General features: G+C 41.4%; 1 protein-coding gene across 4 annotated transcripts; it reads left to right on the top strand.

The window, feature by feature from the left end:
- The first annotated feature begins 1274 nt into the window (after positions 1-1274).
- On the top strand, positions 1275-19652 carry esrra (estrogen-related receptor alpha). Of its 4 annotated transcripts, XM_024394491.2 has the most exons (8): positions 1275-1805; positions 11055-11172; positions 13747-14130; positions 14285-14401; positions 14619-14732; positions 15366-15533; positions 15804-16073; positions 16541-19652. In XM_024394491.2, exons 3-8 carry the CDS (start codon positions 13752-13754, stop codon positions 16792-16794), a joined length of 1302 nt encoding a protein of 433 aa, XP_024250259.1. In that variant the 5' UTR covers positions 1275-1805; positions 11055-11172; positions 13747-13751; the 3' UTR covers positions 16795-19652. The 4 variants fall into 4 exon arrangements, with proteins under 4 accessions (XP_024250259.1, XP_024250258.1, XP_024250261.1 ...); XM_024394490.2 differs by lacking the exon at positions 11055-11172; XM_024394493.2 differs by lacking the exons at positions 1275-1805; positions 11055-11172 and adding an exon at positions 11483-11782.
- Positions 19653-21492: the final 1840 nt, after the last annotated feature.

The following is a 21492-nucleotide window of genomic DNA, read 5'->3' on the forward strand; positions in this document are numbered from 1 at the left end:
ACATACCATATATGCTACCGTAGTGCTTCTAACACGTGAATGTACATTATTATAAGGTAATTATTTTATGATTGATGGGTTTGATTAAAGCATATTTAATGTCAAATAGGCCTATGTGTTATGATAGAAGACTACCACATAAGGTGTTCCTCGTGATAAGCTATTTTAAAAAATACTACTGAATAATTCCAGTTTTCAATTTATCTGTGTTTTAAAAGGAATTTTCCGAGACAGGGGTTGTCCGCACTTTTTGGTGAAATCATTGCAAGAGCCCAGGGAGAACGCGCAACCCTCTCCCTTCCTCTCTCGATGCCAGGTTATGGTCATGTTACCAAGCGGATTCGAGACTCCGGTTCTAGCTCTTCTCATCTCCTTACAGTCATCCACTGACCCCCACTTCCTTCGCCTCGATCCAAAAACTCGGTGTAGCAGTTGACGAGTGGGGCCTGTAGCGGAGTGAGCCGGGTCAGTGTCACAAGACCGAGTTGACTAAGCGTGGCTGCAAACATTTTCCATGCCATCCTAAACGCTGTGTGATTTACTATGGTGTGGTGTTATCCATAGGGGAACATGAATTCCACTGCATTACAAAAAAGTACGAATGTCGGCCTAATGAATTTCGTAAATTGGCGTATAATAAACCACTTGAAGCCTTTTATTAATTAGGAACTCAGGTATGACAGGACTGGGAAGAGTGCAGAATTTACATTGTGTAGCCTAAGTAAATGCGGATTGCATAATCAAATAGCCCCCTCAGAAATTAAGTAGACCTACAAATGATCAAACTGCATAGGCAATCTAAAGAGCAGCCTTTATGGAAGTTTGTAGGCCCAACTACGGGGTAGTTCTAGGCATTATATCGATCCAACTATTTAACATTTCAAATGTGGGCTACACATTTACATTTCTATTGAAATCCCTGAAACCTGTTAATTAAACCAATTATGGCATATTACTGGTTTGCATTGGAGCCTAGAGACAGTATATCTATCATTCAATATTAGATACAAGAATAAACCTGGTCATTTTACTGTGCTTTCTCATGTTGGTAGTGAGAATGATCTAAATAGTATAGGACCTATATGGCCTGTGTTATGATCACAACATTTATTTTTTAATACATGGGTCGTATTTAAAAAAAAAAAAACTACACCAGTGAGTCAGACAGACGCTATATTAGACTACCGTAGACCTAGGATTTTTCATTGTTGCAACGCCGATTACGCTAATAGAAGGAGGCTGGATTGGAGGGCGTGCACGGATGTAACGGATTACGGAGACACAGCAGACGCAAATGGAGAGAGGGAGGAGAATGGATAAGGGATATACGTAACTAGAGCCTCAATTGTAGCAGCGAAAATAATATAGAACACACAGTAGGCTACAGAAAGTAACATCAATATGCGGGACTAGGCTGGATAAGAGAATAGCCTATGGATTAAATAGTCTACCAAATCGGGTTGACCAATTGTATCACCTGCAATCATTCTTTCAACGCTGTGGCCCTTGATACATTGTTTTTATTTTCAAGCAATAATTTTGGAAACATTTTGCGCTACGACGACTCGTCGCCTCTGAGATCCTGCTATTTAAATATAGGCCTACATAAATGTTATAGAATATATTTTTTTGGGGGGGGGGGTCACGATCTGCATCCACTCTTGTGGCAATGTCGAAAACACCGTGATCTTAACTGTGGCTAAACCGGTCGACATACATCATTGTAGTGGAGTTATCTGTGGCTTCCGTAGCTACGGTACTGCCTGTGTTGAGAACTCTTTCCAGTGATGTTCTCACAAATACAAGTAAGTATTTCATAATGGTCAACATTGTAAATCTGTGCACATATAGTTTACTGTATTACTTTGGCTCGCACGGTTCCTCTATTCCGCCGCTGATTAACTTTGCGTGACAACGATAATGGTAACCGTGCGTTGCTGTAATAATAAACTACCAAATGCTTTGGCATGTGTGTTGTGTCTCTAGGACTTCGTGACTGATCCATTGAGCAAGATCCACCCCCTCTATAACCTGTTGTATATAGCCTACCTGTACTGTCAGTCTTCAGCACAATTTGGTCATCTACAGATTCCCATGAAGTCTACAGCATGTATCAATCCAACCAGATTGGTATGAAATGGAACCAAACAAATGTATAAAGTAGCTTTACTTTAGCGATAGTGGATATGGTTTTTGGATTGCAATGAACTACTTCTGGTTTCTGATCTTTGCCTAACACATACAATTATTTTCTCCAGGTAAAGGCTAGTCCTGACCAATAGTCTTTGATGGCATACTGAGTGACAACCATAATTTGAACAGTCTGATGCTTTACACAGTCATGTTCAACACACATACAGTCCAGTTTCTCAACTGCTGTTGAGTTAGTAACCTACATTTAATCGGTGTTCAGAATGCAATTGAATATGCAATGGCGTCAGTCCAGCTAAACCTTGGGTATGGCAAAACCTACTTTTACATGTTTGGTCTTGAGCTAGGCTTTATATATATATACACACTAGATGACTGACAGGGGGCACTGTTTTGAAGCCAACGTGCCTCCTTGATTCTTCTGGGGAATGCCAATATGGCTGACCGGTGGCATAAAAGCCTCTTATTGCCCAATGCATAGCATCAGCAATCCAGGGTTTATATACATAAGTGTACACAACTGACACAGTTGTTTTTATCTCAATGTCAAATCATTTCTGGGTAACAATGAAGTACCTTACTGTGATTGTTTTCTTTTTTTTACCATTTAAAGTTTAAACAAAAATATTCTTAGCTAAGAGCAATTTCTCAAATGAGAATTTTGCTTGGACTGTCTGGGAATTGTTTTGAGTGGGGAGGTGGAAATTGAAAACGAGCTGTTATTGGCAGAGGTTTGGAACTCTTTCTTATTGGTCTATTAACTCATTTATCCCATGGTGACGTCACCGTGGAAGGCCAAAACTCCCTTCCACCAAAACAGGCTGAAATTTCAGGTGGTCTTTTCAAACAGCTCTCACACTAAAGGACATTATAATTTTCACAATTTCACAGTATTATTCCAACCTCCTATTGTGGAAATATAGTGCATTCGGAAAATATTCAGACCCCATCCCTTTTCCACATTTTGTTACGTTACAGCCTTATTCTAAAATGGATTCAATAAAAAATGCCTCATCAATCTACACACAATACCCCATAATGACAAAGCGAAAACATGTTTTTTTACATGTTTGAAAATGTAAAAATAAATACAAAACTTAAATCAAGTTTACATAAGTATACAAACCCGTTCCAATGAGACTTGAAATTGAGCTCACGTACATACTATTTCCACTGATCATCCTTGAGATGTTTATATAACTTGATTGGAGTCCAACATTTGTAAATTCAATTGATTGGACATGACTTAGTCAATGTCGGAAGTTTACATACACCTTAGCCAAATACAATTTAACCTTAGTTTTTCAAAATTCCTGACATTTAATTCTAGTAAAAATTCCCTGTCTTAGGTCAGTTAGGATCACCACTTTATTTTAAGAATGTGAAATGTCAGAATAATAATAGAGAGAATGATTTATTTCAGCTTTTATTTCTTTCATCACAATCCCAGTGGGTCAGAAGTTTACATACACTCAATTAGTATTTGATAGCATTGACTTTAAATTGTTTAACTTGGGTCAAACATTTCAGATAGCCTTCCACAAGCTTCCCACAATAAGGTGGGTGAATTTTGGCCCATTCCTCCTGACAGAGCTGGTGTAACTAAGTCAGGTTTGTAGGTCTCCTTGCTTGCACACACCTTTTCAGTTCTACCCACAACATGTCTATGGGATTGAGGTCAGGGCTTTGTGATGGCCACTCCAATACCTTGACTTTGTTGTCCTTAAGCCATTTACCACAACATTGGAAGTATGCCTGGGGTCATTGTCCATTTGGAAGACCCATTTGCGACCAAGCTTTAACTTCCTGACTGATGTCTTGGCTGATGACAGATGTTTTTGTTTGTCCACCCGCTTCTTGAGGATTGACCACAAGTTCTCAGTGGGATTAAGGTCTGGGGAGTTTCCTGGCCATGGACCCAAAATATCGATGTTTTGTTCATGAGCCACATAGTTATCACTTTTACCTTATGGCAAGGTGCTCCATCATGCTGGAAAAGGCATTGTTCGTCACCAAACTGTTCCTGGATGGTTGGGAGAAGTTGCTCTCAGATGATGTGTTGGTACAATTCTTTATTCATGGCTGTGTTCCTAGGCAAAATTGTGAGTGGCTTCTTTGCTGCCCTTCTTGACACCAGGCCATCCTCCAAAAGTCTTCGCCTCACTGTACGTGCAGATGCACTCACACCTGCCTGCTGCCATTCCTGAGCAAGCTCTGTACTGGTGGTGACCCGATCCCGCAGCTGAATCAACTTTGGGCACCCTGAAGCTTTCTTCACAACAATTGAACTGATCTCCTTGAAGTTCTTTATGGTCCGATAAATGGTTGATTTAGGTGCAATCTTACTGGCAGCAATATCCTTGCCTGTGAAGCCCTTTTTATGCAAAGCAATGATGACAGCACGTGTTTCCTTGCAGGTAACCATGGTTGACAGAGGAAGAACAATGATTCTAAGCACCACCCTCCTTTAGAAGCATCCAGTCTGTTATTCGAACTCAATCAGCATGACAGTGATCTCCAGCATTTTCCTCGTCAACACTCACACCTGTGTTAACGAGAGAATCACTGACATGATGTCAGCTGGTCCTTTTGTGGCAGGGCTGAAATGCAGTGGAAATGTTTTTTGGGGATTCAGTTCATTTGCGTGGGAAAGAGGGACTTTGCAATTAATCTGATCACTCTTCATAACATTCTGGAGTATATGAAAATTGCCATCATACAAACTGAGGTAGCAGACTTTGTGACACAAATATGAATTTTCATTCTCAAAAATATGTCCACAACTGTATGTAAACTTACGACTTCAACTGTATAAAGACACACCTATATAAGGTTCCTCAGTTGACAGTGTATGTCAGAGTCAAGTCATGAGGTCGAAGGAATTGTCTGTAGCGCTTCGAGACAGGATTGTGTAGAGGTACAGATCTGGGGAAGGGTACCAAAAAATGCCTTCAGCATTGAAGGTCCCCAAGAACACAGTGGCCTCCATCATTTTTAAATGGAAGAAGTTTGGAACCACCAAGACTCTTCCTAAAGCTGGCTGCCCGGCCAAACTGAGCAATCTGGGGAGAAGGGTCTTGGTCAGGGAGGTAACCAAGAACCCGATGGTCCCTCTGACAGAGCTCCAGAGTTCCTCTGTGGAGGAGAAAACCTTCCAGAAGGCCAACCATCTCTCCAGCACTCTACCAATCAGGCCTTTATGATAGAGTGGCCAGACGGATCACACTCCTCAGTAAAAGACACATGCCAGCCTGCTTGGAGTTTGCCAAAAGGCACGTAAAGGACTCTCAGACCATGAGAAACAAGATTCTCTGGTCTGATGAAATCAAGATTGAACTCTTTGGCCTCAATGCCAAGTGTCACATCTGGAGGAAACCTAGCACCATTGGGCGGTGCAAAATCGTCCCAGCGTCGTCTGGGTTTGGCCGGTGTAGACCATCATTGTAAATAAGAATTTGTACTAAACTAACTTGCCTAGTTAAATAAAGGCTACATTTAAAACATTTAAAAATCCCAACGGTGAAGCATGGTGGCAGCATCATGCTGTGGGGATGTTTTTCAGTGGCAGGGACTGGGAGACTAGTCAGAATCGATTGAAAGATGAACAGAGCAAAATGAAAACCTGCTCCAGAGCACTCAGGACCTGACTGGGGCGAAGGTTCACCTTCCAACAGGACAACAATCCTAAGCACACAGCCAAGACAACGCAGGAGTGGCTTTGGGACAAGTCTCAGTGTCCCTGAGTGGCCCAGCCAAAGCCCGGACTTGAATCTGATCTAACATTTCTGGAGACCTGAAAATAGCTGTGCAGCGACGCTCCCCATCCAACCTGACAGAGCTTGAGAGGATCTGCAGAGAAGAATGGGAGAAACTCCCAAAATACAGGTGTGCCAAGCTTGTAGTGTCATTCCCAAGAAGGCTTGAGGCTGTAATCGCTGCCAAATGTGCGTCAACAAAGTAAAGGGTCTGAATACATACGGAAATGTGATATTTCAGTTTTTGCTTTGTCATTATGGGGTATTATGTGTAGATTGATGAGGGAAAAAAAACAATTGAATCCATTTTAGAATAAAGCCGTAACACAACAAAGTGGAAAAAGTGAAGGGGTCTGAATACTTTCTGAATGCAATGTATATCTAAAACATAGGAAAATCATATTTTTGACTGCATATTTTTGACTGTAAGAAGCCATAATGTACAGACTATGTAAACATACAGTGGGGCAAAAAAGTATTTAGTCAGCCACCAATTGTGCAAGTTCTCCCACTTAAAAAGATGAGAGGCCTGTAATTTTCATCATAGGTACACTTCAACTATGACAGACGAAATTAGAAAAAAAATCCAGAAAATCACATTGTAGGATTTTTAATGAATTTATTTGCAAATTATGGTGGAAAATAAGTATTTGGTCACCTACAAACAAGCAAGATTTCTGGCTCTCACAGACCTGTAACTTCTTCTTTAAGAGGCTCCTCTGTCCTCCACTCGTTACCTGTATTAATGGCACCTGTTTGAACTTGTTATCAGTATAAAAGACACCTGTCCACAACCTCAAACAGTCACACTCCAAATTCCATTTTGGCCAAGACCAAAGAGCTGTCAAAGGACACCAGAAACAAAATTGTAGACCTGCACCAGGCTGGGAAGACTGAATCTGCAATAGGTAAGCAGCTTGATTTGAAGAAATCAACTGTGGGAGCAATTGTCTTCCATTTATTAGGAAATAAACAAAATACCAGCAACAGTGTGTGAAAACCTTGTGAAGACTTACAGAAAACATTTGACCTCTGTCATTGCCAACAAAGGGTATATAACAAAGTATTGAGATAAACTTTTGTTATTGACCAAATACTTATTTTCCACCATAATTTGCAAATAAATTCATAAAAAATCCTACAATGTGATTTTCTGGATTTTTTTTCTTCATTTTGTCTGTCATAGTTGAAGTGTACCTATGATGAAAATTACAGGCCTCTCTCATCTTTTTAAGTGGGAGAACTTGCACAATTGGTGGCTGACTAAATACTTTTTTGCCCCACTGTAAATGGTATCATAGATCTTTCAGAATACAACTGTATGCGTGAGATTGAGATAACGAGCAGCACAAGTTCCAGTGCTTTTGGCAATCATATTTCACAGGTGATAGCATCTTTAGAATTTTGGAAGGGGAGGGAACAATTGGCTCATAGACTTGTCTGTAACTTACAAAGAGAGAGGGTGGAGCTCTTCGTTCCGGTTCCGAATCCTCGTTCTATTTCTTATCTTTCCACGTATGGACCCAGAACTTAATCGAGCATCTGACCAATTACACATGACTTTAGTTCTGAGTTAACAGAGATTAAAGAAGCAATAATCCCATTTTGCAATTAACCTTTCACCAGTCTGAGATAAGTGGGCAAGGCCCACTTCTGCTGTCCTCAATGTCTCCACAGTGTGGCGCATGCAAAGCTTTCATGAACTTTAGATATGTCATACTCCTCAGTCCTCACTTACACAGAACAGTTGTGCTGTAATAGTTCTTACTCTGAGATAAGGAACATTTACATACAGTTCCAGTCAACAGTATGGACACACCTACTCATTCAAGGGTTTTTCTTTATTTGTACTATGTTCTATGTTGTAGAATAATAGTGACATCAAAACAATGAAATAACACAAATGGAATCATGTGGTAACCAAAAAAGTGTTAAACAAATCAAAATACATTTTATATTTTATATTCTTCAAAGTAGCCACCCTTTGCATTCATGACAGCATTGCACACTCTTGGCATTCTCTCAAGCAGCTTCGCATGGAATGCTTTTCCAACAGACTTGAAGAAGTTCCCACATATACTGAGCACTTGTTGGCTGCTTTTCCTTCACTCTGAGGTCCAACTCATCCCAAACCATCTTAATTGGTTTGAGGTCGGGTGATTGTGGAGGCCAGGTCATCTGATGCAGCACCATCACTCTCCTTGTATCACTCTCCTTGTACACAGCCTGGAGGTGTGTTTTGGGTCATTGTCCAGTTGAAAAACAAATGATAGTCCCATTAAGTACAAGCCAGATGGGATGGCGTATCGCTGCAGAATGCTGTGGTAGCCATGCTGATTAAGTGTGCCTTGAATTCTAAATAAATCACTGACAGTGTCACCAGCAAAGCGCCTCCACACCATCACACCTCCTCCTCCATGCTTCACAGTGGGAACCACACATGTGGAGATCATCTGTTCACCTACTCTGCGTTTCACAAAGACACGGCAGATGGAACCAAAAATCTAATATTTGGACTCATCAGACCAGGTTCTTCAAAGTAGCCACCCTTTGCCTTGATGACACCTTTGCACACTCTTAGCATTCTCTCTACCAGCTTCATGAGGTAGTCACCTGGAATACATTTCAATGAACAGGTGTGCCTTGTTAAAAGTTAATCTGTGGAATTTCTTTCCTTCTTAATGCGTTTGAGCCAATCAGCTGTGTTGTGAAAAGATAGGGGTGGTATACAGAATATAGCCCTATTTTGTAAAAGACCAACTCCAAAGCAAAGAGAAACGAAAGTCCATCACTACTTTAAGACATGAAGGTCAGTCAACCCGGAAAAGTTCAAGAATTCTGAATGTTTCTTCAAGTGCAGTCGTAAAAACCATCAAATGCTATGATGAAACTGGCTCTCATGAGGACCGCCACAGGAAAGGAAGACCCAGAGTTACCTCTGCAGCAGAGGACAAATTCATTAGAGTTACCAGCCTCAGAAATTGCAGCCCAAATAAATGCTTCACAGAGTTCAAGTAACAGACACAAATCGCAACAGGCTTTCATGGTTGAATTGCTGCAAAGAAACCACTACTAAAGGACACCAATAAGAGTAAGAGACTTGCTTGGGCCAAGAAACACGAGCAATGGACATTAGACCGGTGGAAATCTGTCCCTTGGTCTGACGAGTCCAAATGTGCAATTTTTGGTTCCATCTTCCGTGTCTTTGTGAAACGCAGAGTAGGTGAACGGATCATCTCCACATGTGTGGTTCCCACTGTGAAGCATGGAAGAGGAGGTGTGATGGTGGTGTGGGGGTACTTTGCTGGTGACACTGTCAGTGTTTTATTTAGAATTCAAGGCGCACTTAACCAGCATGGCTACCACAGCATTCTGCAGCGATACACCATCCCATCTGGTTTGCATTAAGTGGGACTATCATTTGTTTTTCAACAGGACAATGACCCAAAACACACCTCCAGGCTGTGTAAAGGCTATTTGACCAAGAAGGAGAGTGATGGAGTGCTGCATCAGATGACCTGGCCTCCACAATCACCTGACAACCCAATTGAGATGGTTTGGGATGAGTTGGACCTCAGAGTGAAGGACAAGCAGCCAACAAGTGCTCAGTATATATGGGAACTCCTTCAAGTCTGTTGAAAAAGCATTCAGTGTGTTGCTGGTTGAGAGAATGCCAAGAGTGTGCAAAGCTGTCATGAAGGCAAAAGGTGGCTACTTTGAAGAATATAAAATATATTTTGATTTGTTTAACACTTTTTTGGTTACTACATGATTCCATATGTGTTATTTCATAGTTCTGATGTCTTCACTATTATTCTACAATGTAGAAAATGTTAAAAATAAAGAAAAACTCTTGAATGAGTATGTGTGTCCAAACCTTTGACTGGTACTGTATATAGTTAACTAAAAAACTAATACCAGACAAAGGAAGTAGAGACAGAAGGGTTTTTGATGATGCTGTTGGCATTGTTTGAAGTGTCAACTGTCAAGATAGGTTTACTGTGCTCAGAGCTCACAATGGTCATTCAAAGCCTTTTAAACCTTTTTATAATGCACTAGATGAGCTCTAATCATGCAGAACTTGAGTTAGTAAACAGATGACGCTATCTAGTAACTGTTTTAGACTTGTTATTTGTCTGTCGGGTAAACTGGAAAGTTTTAAAGCTTCACTTTAGATTAAACTATTGTGATGCGTGTGAACAGTAGTTATGGCACTGTGTCATATCCCAAAGACAAGTATTTTTTTTAACCTCAAATATGAAAATGTTATACTTATACATGTAAATCAGAGATATTTTATCATTATATTTTACCCAGTAATATATCCATTTTGTCATTTTATCCCCTAACATTTCTTCCAATATTTGATTTGCCCCCCCCCTTCTCTCAAAACGTTGTGAATTATCACCCAATTTAAGCGTGTGTGTGTGTGTGTGTGTGAGAGAGAGGCAGAATTGCAGTTACTCTATCTGTCCTTCAAGCTTTCCTGTGACTTTGACCTTTGGAATGTGTCAGAGGGTGGGAGTAAGGGGGAGGGGTGGTTGGGTGTAGTGTGCAGAAACATGTGCTTGAGTGTTTGTATGGTAATGAGAAAAGGCTACTGCAATGAGCTAAATTGTGCCTGTGAGAAAGTCAAAGCAATGGATTCGACTTCTGTCTAGCAATTTAAACCAAATGGTGTTGATGAAGAGAACAGGACACAGTGTATGATACAGTCACTCAGTTATACCTTACTATTTGGTTTAGAGATTAGGAGTAGCTTAGAAGTTTTACAAAGCTTTTCCCAACCTCTGTAACTCTCTTTCTCCAACACACACACACACACACACACACACACACACTTTCTTGGCTATACATTTCCATACCCTAATACGTTGGAAACACCTAGACAGAGTGCTTAAAATACGATTGACCCCTCTATGATAAGGATGAATGCTAGCATCTCCAGGCTTATGTTGGATAAAGCAACCATTTATATAGTGTTGGAGTTAAGATTTTGAAAATATAAAGTCAGAATTGGGAGACCATGAGTTAATATGTTATGTCCTTGTCCTGTGATACACTCTTCAGGACACATGGATTTTGAACATGAACATAATAAGACATGGCGCGAGGAGAAATCAGTAAATGTTTTGTCTGCCTTCTTAGGTTTCCTACTAATTGGACTGTTCTACCCAGACCATAGCCACAATTCTAAACCAATAGAGAGTGAGTGGGGTTACCAGCAGAAGAGACCAATAAGGCTTTCCTGCAGCACAGCACACAGGTAATTGCTTTTTATATGGCCTTTAGTCAAATCTGAACCACCAATAATTATGGATGTAAAATAGCCAGTGATCTAAATATTGCTGTTGTGAAGTTGTATGCTGAAACTATTTTGAAGATATGGTCAAACTGATTGATTTTAAGCACTAAGATAAAGTGTTGGCCTCTCAGCCTGTGGATAAACCTCATGAACGTTTGAGGAGTTGAATCATTTCACAGATCAGAAGGTAAAGTGTTTTTATTTTTTTCCCCCTGCCTTTTGTCATATACAGCGAACTGTAGTAGCCACTACCCCAGTACTGTGTCACCCTTCTCTGTCATTGAAATATTAGTAGCTACTTCCTATCATGCACCAGACCTCCCATCTCTCCAATCCTGTCTGAAAACCAACATTTGAATTCGACACGTTTTTAGAAGCGTTATAGCGCGTTACCTACGTTGTGTATCCTGTCAACACAAACGCCCGTGGTAATATCGCCGAGGGCAACCAGATACTTGGGGAACTCAAGGTACCTTGAGGGAGTTGGGCTAGTCAGTTTGGTAACTAACTAGCTAGCTTAGCTAGAAGTAAGTTGATGTCACCTGATGAGGAAAGCCAACACATACGAATGGTATGCTAGCTAGCTACTGCTTGGTTATTTTCTTTAGCCCTTAAACTTGTGATTAACTAACTTTAGCTACCTAGCTGTTAACTAAATGTACGTTTTCCATTCAGCTAAGTACCTGAACATCCACACAGATCTTAATAGTTCATATTTGCCCGAAAGGCTAGTTGTCTTGAGGATGTACAAACGCCACACATGGAACTTCACTTGTTAACACGGCTAACTGTGATACCTAGCTGTAACGTTAGCTAATTGTATAGCCACATTCCTCATAAAGTCTAGCAACATAATAGGGATGTGGCATTCATTTTCTTATTGTCCTCACTCTTTCCTTTACCTGCTCGGTGGCATTCATTTTCTTATTGTCCTCACTCTTTCCTTTACCTGCTCGGTGGCATTCATTTTCTTATTGTCCTCACTCTTTCCTTTACCTGCTCGGTGGCATTCATTTTCTTATTGTCCTCACTCTTTCCCGGCATTTGTCAGATCATTTACATGTCTGTTTTGGCACTTCAAGTCTAAGACATGTTAATTTGTGAAGTCTGGAAAGTATTTTTTTTCTGTGGCTAGGGATCATCATTATCAGACAATGTTAATTATTGAATATCTTCACAGATGATGGGGAATTAATACAAAAAAATAGTCATCCATGCCAAATGTGGGATCTACAACAGCCGTACAATCTTTACACTGTAGTAGGGTGGACATGTTATGTAAAGGCGTAAAGATTACAGGCCAGAGTGTACAGCGTTTGAGAAGCATTGGGCCACTGGACCAAAAGAAGTACTATGTCCCACATTTCACCACCTGCTGAGTTGTGGAAAGGAAAGGAGGAGTCAGGGTAAACCTAGTGGCCTACAGTCTAGAGTTCAGACAGAAATTCCCTGTTTTACACAATCCCTGTCTGTGTGCTGTCATAATCCCAGAATCTCTGTATTTGAAGTTACATTTTTACATTGCATTTTGAAAGTGTTCAGATGATTAAGTGAATTGTACAATCGCCCTTGCAAAAGTGTCAGCATTCAATAGAACACAGAACTCTGATGCTGTATGTAGGTTCTGGTGGGACATAATGGAGAGTGTTGTCCATCTCCTTACTGGGAATTCCTTATGTGGGTTTCATTAAGGGATTGCTGCTCTTCTGCTGTGGATTAATTACCCTAATCTGGAGAGGGCAGAGTAGGTTGGAGCTGGGATTATGGTCTCTCTCACAGCCCGTAGCATTTTAGCACTCACTTTAGCACAAACATACAGTACTTCCACACGCACGCACAAACACACTCTCTCACTCGCCCTTCACTCCCCATTCTCTGTCTCTTCAAAATATCCCATTATGTCAGATTATTCTTTGCTGGTTTGCAGCAGCCATTTTTCTTATACGCTGCTTGTTGTTGCTGTGCGGTATATTTATTAGGCAATAGGCACACACACTGCAAGCTCCAGTAGGCCTACATTTATTGTTTACGTGTTTAATAAGGGAAAAGGACACGCATAGCGTGTGCAAACATCATGTTCAGTCTATGCAGTTCTCCGTTGAAGGCTTGACAGTCGACCCAAAGGAGTGTTCGCCGTGACTTGTCAGTTGTCAAGCTAGTGATATAATTCAGCGGCAGTTTTGATTATCTTAATGTTTTTTTATTTAACTAGGCAAGTCAGTTAAGAACAAATTCTTATTTACAATGATGGCCTAGGAACAGTGGGTTAACTGCCTCGTTCAGGGGCAGAACAACAGATTTTGACCTTGTCAGCTCGGGGATTCAATCTAGCAATCTTTACGGTTACTGGCCCAATGCTCTAACCACTAGGCTACCTGCCAGGATTGATGATTGTCCTGGTTGTCTGGATGGGTCTATTGATACTAAAATGTAATGAAAGGGTGGCACATTAGAAGTGGGTGTGTGACAGTCTTATACCTCTGTCTCACATTTTTTCCCTCCCTCCCCCTCCCATCGCTCTCCCTCCATCTGCAGTGACCATGTCTTCCAGGGAGCGTCGGTCAGAACTGTACATCAAGGCAGAGCCCAGCAGTCCAGATGGAGGTGGTGGGGGCCGGGCCAGCCCAGGGGGAGCCTCCTCAGACTCCTCCCAGAGTGGTGGAGGTGGAAATAGAAGAGACGGGGTTGGGCGCTACTCACCCCATCTGTACACCCCAGCCCTGCGCTGCCACTTCAAGGAGGAGGGTGGGGATGGGGCAGAGGAGGGATCCACAGGTAGCGGAGGAGGGCGGTGCAAGTATGCCCTGAGCACGCTACCTAAGAGACTGTGTTTAGTGTGTGGAGACGTAGCCTCTGGCTACCACTACGGTGTAGCCTCGTGTGAAGCCTGCAAGGCCTTCTTCAAGAGAACCATCCAGGGTAAGGATGCTTGTGGGGGTGAAGTTGAGTGCGTGACAGTATGAGGATTGAAATGGGGTAGACCTTGATTGCTTTGACAAAAGTCTCATATCGCTGTTTTTTTTCTTCCTTCTCGTCTCTCCGTCCTTCTTTCCACCAACTTGCCTTACCTAAGGTAACATTGAATATAGCTGTCCGGCGTCAAACGAATGTGAGATCACCAAGAGGCGCAGAAAGGCTTGCCAGGCGTGCCGCTTCACCAAGTGCCTCAAAGTGGGCATGCTGAAAGAGGGTGAGCATATGATCCATCGCCCTTAACTATTGGACCGGTCTGGTCTGGTCTGGTCTGGAGGCACTGTTTGATGCCTTGTGACAAGTAGTTATTTGATTAAGATCTGCCTCTTTATCTCCATCCTTCTCCAAGCAAAGGGAACTTCGTTGTCTCTCTTTCCCTCTCCCCTACTCTCTTTATCACGCTCTCTTCATTGTCGCGGCGTTGTGTGTCGCAGGAGTCCGTCTGGACCGAGTCAGAGGAGGGAGGCAGAAGTATAAAAGACGTCCAGAGGTGGAGAGCGCAACCTATCAGAGTGCAGCTTTACCGCTTAGGAAGGAAGGGGAGAAAGGTAAGGAAGGGACTGAGAAGACCGTGTCAGGTTCTGTCTTGAAAGAACACAACTGTGGGCCTCCAGAGTGGCACTAGAGATTCTGGGTTCAAGTCAAAGCTCTGTTGCAGTCGTCCGTGACCGGGAGACCCACGGGGTGGCGCACAATTGGCCCAGCATCGTCCGGGTTAGGGGAGAGTTTGGCCGGCAGGGATGTCCTTGTCCCATCACACACTAGTCACTCCTGTGTTGGGCCGGGTGTAGTACACGCTGACACGGTTGCCAGGTGTATGGTGTTTCCTCTGACACATTGGTGTGGCTGGCTTCCTTGTTAAGTGGGCATTGTGTCAAGAAGCAGTGTGTCTTGGTTGGGTTCTGTTTCGGAGGATGCACAGCTATTGACCTTCACCTCTCCCGAGTCTGTACGGGAGTTGCAGCAATGAGTCAAGACTGTAACTATAAATTGGATGTCACAAAATTGGGGAGAAAAAGTGTTAAAAAGAAAAAGAAAGAACTCAACTGTGCAGGCAAGTTTTCTAAAGAGCCCTCATTTCCCAACAAAACCATTATATCAACATAATATCTTTTGTTTTATGGTAAATGTAACAGCTGTTGTGCCATAATGCTTGCTTTCTGTGTGTGTGTGTGACCCAGGATCCTCCAGCATCATTGTGTCCCACCTCCTGGTGGCAGAGCCAGAGAAACTGTTTGCCATGCCTGACCCCCTGCAGCCTGATACGGCTCAGCGCACACTCACCACCCTCTGTGACCTCGCCGACCGCGAACTGGTCGTCATCATCGGCTGGGCCAAACACATCCCCGGTAAGGGGGGTAGGGAAGAGGGGTGGGTGGGGGAGGGAGATTGGCATGGGAAGAGAATGGAGGAGTGTAGGAATGTAGTATGGGTCTACAGTGAAATAAGTTGGTTGGAACTAGCCCTCAGCACTTATCAGTAGCTCTGCAGTGGTTCACTATGTCTTATTCAGGGACTAGAATGCTGTCTCTTTGTATCAGCTGTCTGCCTGTCTGCCTAGTGATTGAGCAGTCAGTCTGCTCTAACCCTCCCTCCCCTTCATGTGTCCACCCTTGCAGGCTTCCTGTCGCTGTCCCTGGCAGACCAGATGTCGGTGCTGCAGTCGGTGTGGCTGGAGGTGCTGGTGCTGGGTGTGGCCTTCCGTTCCCTGGGCTGTGAGGATGAGGTAGTGTTCGCTGAGGACTTTGTCCTTGACGAGGAGATGTCTCGCGTGGCTGGACTGACAGAGCTCAACGCAGCCGTCAGCCAGCTGGCCCGACGCTTCCGCTCCCTGCAGCTGGACCGGGAGGAGTTTGTCATGCTCAAAGCCATTGCACTCACCAACTCAGGTAAACTAGCTATACAAAGTATAATCATAGAATATCCATACAATCAGCATTATGTGGAGTGACATAACATGAAAATGTGATGAAAGCAGTAGGTGAGACTGAAATATCGAACCCTCCATATGCACAATAAGTTACTAACATTCTTTATTGGAAGCACTACTCTACTTCAGTTTCATTTAGCAGATTGGTCCAAACAGTTTATTTCAAAGAAAATACACCCCAAAAAAATCAGCGCAGACAGATTAGTAAAGATTGTTGAAGTGCATAACTCCAGCCCTGAGGGACTGACAGACGATTACTGTAAACAGCAAATTCAATTTATATTTGTCACGTTAGGGACCATTGCGTCCTATTACTTAATCACCTACGTTTACTGCCATACACAATCTTATAAAACCCTCTGTCCAAAAGACAAAAGGAAGCTTTTAGAAATACACGCTGACCATGCTCGCCCTCCTCCCTGCCAGACTCTGTGTACATAGAGGACATAGAGGCGGTGCAGAAGCTGAGGGACCTCCTTCACCAGACCCTGTTGGAGCTAGAGTGCCAGCGACGCCCCGAGGACCCCCAGCGGGCGGGGCGTCTCCTCCTCACCCTCCCCCTTCTCCGCCAGACAGCTGGTCGCGCCCTCACCACCTTCTACAGCATCAAGACTCGAGGCGGCGTGCCCATGCACAAACTCTTCCTAGAGATGCTGGAAGCTATGATGGACTCGCCCTAGAGAGAAGAGAGGAAAGCCAAGGAAAGAGGATGCAAGGGCATGAGAGACAGGGAATCTGCAAAGAATGAATGACTGGCTGGTGTGATTGGAGAAGTTTTTATTCGATTTTGATAATGAAGAATGTGGAGATTGTCTCTGGATTGTTTTTGTTTTTTTATCATCGACCTCTTCAGAGATTCAAGTGTGTTTAAAAACAGACAGAACCCATGTACATGTATTAGATGCCCTCTGTGGAGGTTGATGGTGGAATATAACTCCTTAATACATGACCGCCAAACTTTGTTGAAAGACTCCAAGACTCGGTCAGTTCAAATATGGGAATAAACTACATCCAATCAATCTGAATGACAGAATCATATTAGATGCCCACTATCCCTAACCTTCAGATGATAAACTACTGAAGGACTGCAGTGAGATATCTAAGACCAGACTGTAACCTTGTGGCTAAGACTTTATGGCGAACGATGCAATTACCTCCCTCCACACAAAAGCCATACTAAAATACCAGACAAAGAAATAGCCATTGGCAATGACTGCAGTATGGGGTCAGACCGACATGCACCCATAAGAGTATTTGTAGGTTTCTCTACATACACAGTCTTACAATGCATTCATATGAATTACTTGCAATGTGTTTTTAAGCAATACTTTACATACAATTAATTGCAAGAAAAATAATAGTTGTGACTCGTATGGCAATGACTGCCTATACATATAGGCTTAGGTGGCCAGGTGGGTGTGGAAAAACTGCTTTATAAAAGGCTGTGCAATTGATTATTAGTCTAAGAAAAGAAGAGTATTATGATTGTCAACAAAATGTTGATGTGTCTCTTTACTTGGAAGTTGTTAGATTTTATTTATACTGTAAGTAGACTCAATAGGTACACAAAAAATGGAATACTGCTCAAGTAGTTGTGTGCGAGACAGAAGGGAAGGTTTACTGCAGTGTTGGCACCACATTGAAGCAATGAAGGTGCAGCAAAATCGGGGGGAGCGACAGTTCTACTTTTTGGAATAATTGATTCTCCAGATCTCTTCGCTAGTCCTCTCCAACCCGTCTGATTCAGATGGAATGTGCTGCTTAAAACCGTTAGTTTGATTAACTGAATTGGCCATTATGAGTGATCAAATTGACTTGGGACTCAAATTAGGAATTTAAACGGTTATATTTTCATTGTTGTGCCAGCGAAACAGATTGACCGGCTGCAAGAGCAGCAAGCAAAGACTGAAGAAAGGGACCTCTGTTGTTTTGACCTGGAGGTCCTCGTACTGTGTATGATCTTTGAACTGCAAGCATATTGGTGCCCAAATTGGGCATTGAATTGCAACACATTCAGCCTCATATGGGAAGCTCCAGCCCAGTCTGACAGATACCATAGTTTTAATCCTTTTCAAACCCACTGAGCACACACTGGTTGAATCAATGTGGCTTCCACGTAATTTCAATGAAACTACATTGAACCAACGTGGAATAGACGTATTACTAGAAATAACTGAAAACCATTATGAATGTGTGTTTTCACTGTTAAAGAAAACGTTTGAACATGCCAATGAGAGCTGAAGCCCCTAAATGTAGGAGACGGTCCCTGACATGAATGATGGAATAGATTAGACTGGTTGCCACTGTTAATTGAAATTCATGCTTGAGTATCTGGATTTTCCAACGTAGTTTTTTCTTTCTTGGATTTTAAGGCTATCTCGCATTTAAATTGTTACACTTGGCCTCAGGTTTGGTACTGAAATAAAGCAATCCATTGAGAATGTTGTGACTTATGTTTTCAAATGGATTTTAGTATGATTTTTTTTCTTCTGACAATGCTTTGAATCTGTGAAGAAAACCATGTCCTTTAGGAATTGTTACACCATTACTGAATTGACATACTCCCCTCCTCTTAGGTATCCCACCTACATTATCTGTCAGAGATTCTGCAGTCTGTTCACTCTCCCAAACAAATGTTCTAGATGTATAATGTACCCATTAATTTCTGTTCTTCATGGCTGTGGATGTTTGCATTTGACGTTTTGATTTGTGACAATTTGAAATCTTTATTTTTTTTATTTTTATTGAACAGTAGCATTAGGTGCCAATTGGCTCAACTCTGTTCTATATCTTGCGGTCTGATTTGTTCTTTGTTCAATCATTATTTTGTCAATTTGTTTCTCCAAGGCGACTTGGATTTTTTGAAAATGTGTAAACAAACATGGATGCCTGGGTCCAGTTTAAGAAAGTTGTAAAAAAATATATATAAATGTTTGTGTCAATAATAACTAATATAATAATACAAAGGTAGTGTTTTCAGAAGGATTACGCATTATGTAATGTCACTTTGTCTGTCATATATAGGTACGGTTCGGGGGGCATTTAGAGTATCACAATTTAGAGGATGTAAAATCATTGGTGGTTGTTGTAAAATGAGCAATACAAGAAATTACCAAAACTCTGTTTCACATTTCCTTGTATAGTCACAATGTAAATTCAACATAAACAGTAATAATAATAATAATGACATTTAATAGTAGTGCTAAAGCTTATAACATGGAAAAGTTCAAATCAATATTTGTATTTTTAAAAATACTGTATTTAAAAGATTAAATTCTATTTTTTACTCAATTTGCTGATATTTGTTGATACTCATTTGATCTTCTGTGTGGGTTTAAGTCAAATGGTTGTGAATGTCTGTGTGTGTATGTACTGTTTTTCAGTAAGCTACAATGGTTATTTTGATGTGACTGTCTAAACAAAATTATTAAATAACAGGTGCATTATTACTATGAAGAAAAGACAAATGCTACACTGAAATACACTCAAATATTGTAGGTGCTTTGTGTTTTGTAATAAATTAACACACACCATCACATTTCATTGGTCTCGTACATCTTCTGTCATGATTTGTTTGTTAGAATGTTTGTCTGTCTGCTGCTGTCCTGTTTCCCAGTCATGTTATAAACTGTTTCCTGTCCTGCTCAGCAAAGTTCATGAGTCAGATATAAACACAGAGATCCTCTTAAATTAGTTCTAATATGCAATTATATGGATTGTGCCTTCAGAAAGTTGTCATACCCCCTTGATTTATTCTACTTTTGGTTGTGGTACAGCCTGAATTCAAAATGGATTACATTCTACACACAATACCTCATAAGTAAAAAATATGTTTTTAGAAATGTTTCTGAATACAGAAATATCTAAGTATTAACACCCCTGAGTCAATACTTTGTAGAAGCATATTTGTCAGTGATTACAGCTGTGAGTCTTTCTGGGTAAGTCTCTTAGACTTTTCCACATCTAGATTGTGTTATGTTTGGGGCAAATCCAATACAACACATCACTGAGTACCACTCTCCATATTTGAATTCACCTTTCAGCAGGATAATAACCTAAAACACAAAGCCAAATCGACACTGGAGTTGCTTAGTAGGAAAACGGTGAACATTCCTGAGTGGCTGAGTTACAGTTTTGGCTTAAATCTATTTTAAAATCTATGGCAAGACCTGAAAATAGTTGTCTGGCAATGATCAATAACCAATTTGACAAGAGTTTGAAGAATTTTGAAAATAATAATGGGCAATTGTTGCACATTACAGGTGTGGAACGCTCTTAGATACATACCCAGACTCACAGCTGTAATCACTGCCAAAGGTGCTTCTACAAAGTATTGACTCAGTGTGAATACTTATTTAATTAGATATTTCTGTATTTCATTGTCAATAAATTTGAAAAAAAATCTAAAAACATGTTTTCACTGTCATTATGGAGCATTGTGTGTAGATGGGTGAGAAAAAAATATATTTTAACCATTTTCAATGTGGAATAAGTCAAGGGGTGTACCTGAGTTCAATTTTGAGTCTCCTAGCAAGGGTCTGAATACTTATGTAAATAAGGTAATTCAGTTTTATTTTATTTGATAAATTAACCAACATTTCCAAAAACCTGTTTTCGCTTTTCATTATGAGGTATTTTGTGTAGATTGATGAGGATTTTTTATTTATGTAATCAATTCTAGTATAAGGCTGTAACACAACAAAATGTGGAATAAGTCGAGGGGTATGAATACTTTCCGAAGACACATTTGGAAACTGTTCAGACCCCTTCACTTTTTCCAAATGTTGTTAATTTACAGCCTTATTCTAAAATGGATTGAATGTAGTTTTTTTCTCATCAACCTACACACAATAACCATAATGACACAGCAAAAACCTGTTTTTAGAAATATTTGCAAATGTCTTCAAAATAAAAAAACTTAAATAATTATTCATCCCCTTTACTCAGTACTTTGTTGAAGCACCTTTGGCAGTGATTACAGCCTCGGGTCTTCCTAGGTATGACGCTACAACCTTGGAACACCTGTATTTGGAGAGTTTCTCCCATTCTTCTCTGCAGATCCTCTCAAGCTCTGTCAGGTTGGATGGGGAGCGTTGCTCACAGCTATTTTCAGGTCTCTCCAGAGATGTTTGTTCAAGTTCAAGTCCATGCTCTGGCTGGGCCAATCAAGGACATTCAGAGACTTTTCCCGAAGCCGCTCCTGCATTGTCTTGGCTGTTTGCTTAAGGTTGTATTCCTGTTGGAAGGTCAACCTTCGCCCCAGTCTGAGGTCCTGAGCACTCTGGAGCAGGTTTTCATCGAGGATCTCTCTGTACTTTGCTCCGTTCATCTTGTCATCAAACCTGACTAGTCTCCCAGTCCCTTCCGCTGAAAAATAT

The sequence above is a fragment of the Oncorhynchus tshawytscha genome, linkage group LG30 (genome assembly GCF_018296145.1).
Source record: "Oncorhynchus tshawytscha isolate Ot180627B linkage group LG30, Otsh_v2.0, whole genome shotgun sequence".
In the NCBI taxonomy this organism is placed as follows: Eukaryota; Metazoa; Chordata; class Actinopteri; order Salmoniformes; family Salmonidae; genus Oncorhynchus; species Oncorhynchus tshawytscha.

Excerpts from the sequence above, each read along its gene's own strand:
- esrra (XM_024394490.2), top strand. Across the intron at positions 14,131-14,284 it reads CTTCAAGAGAACCATCCAGG|GTAACATTGAATATAGCTGT; the intron begins GTAAGGATGCTT and ends GCCTTACCTAAG. Across the intron at positions 15,534-15,803 it reads CTGGGCCAAACACATCCCCG|GCTTCCTGTCGCTGTCCCTG; the intron begins GTAAGGGGGGTA and ends CCACCCTTGCAG.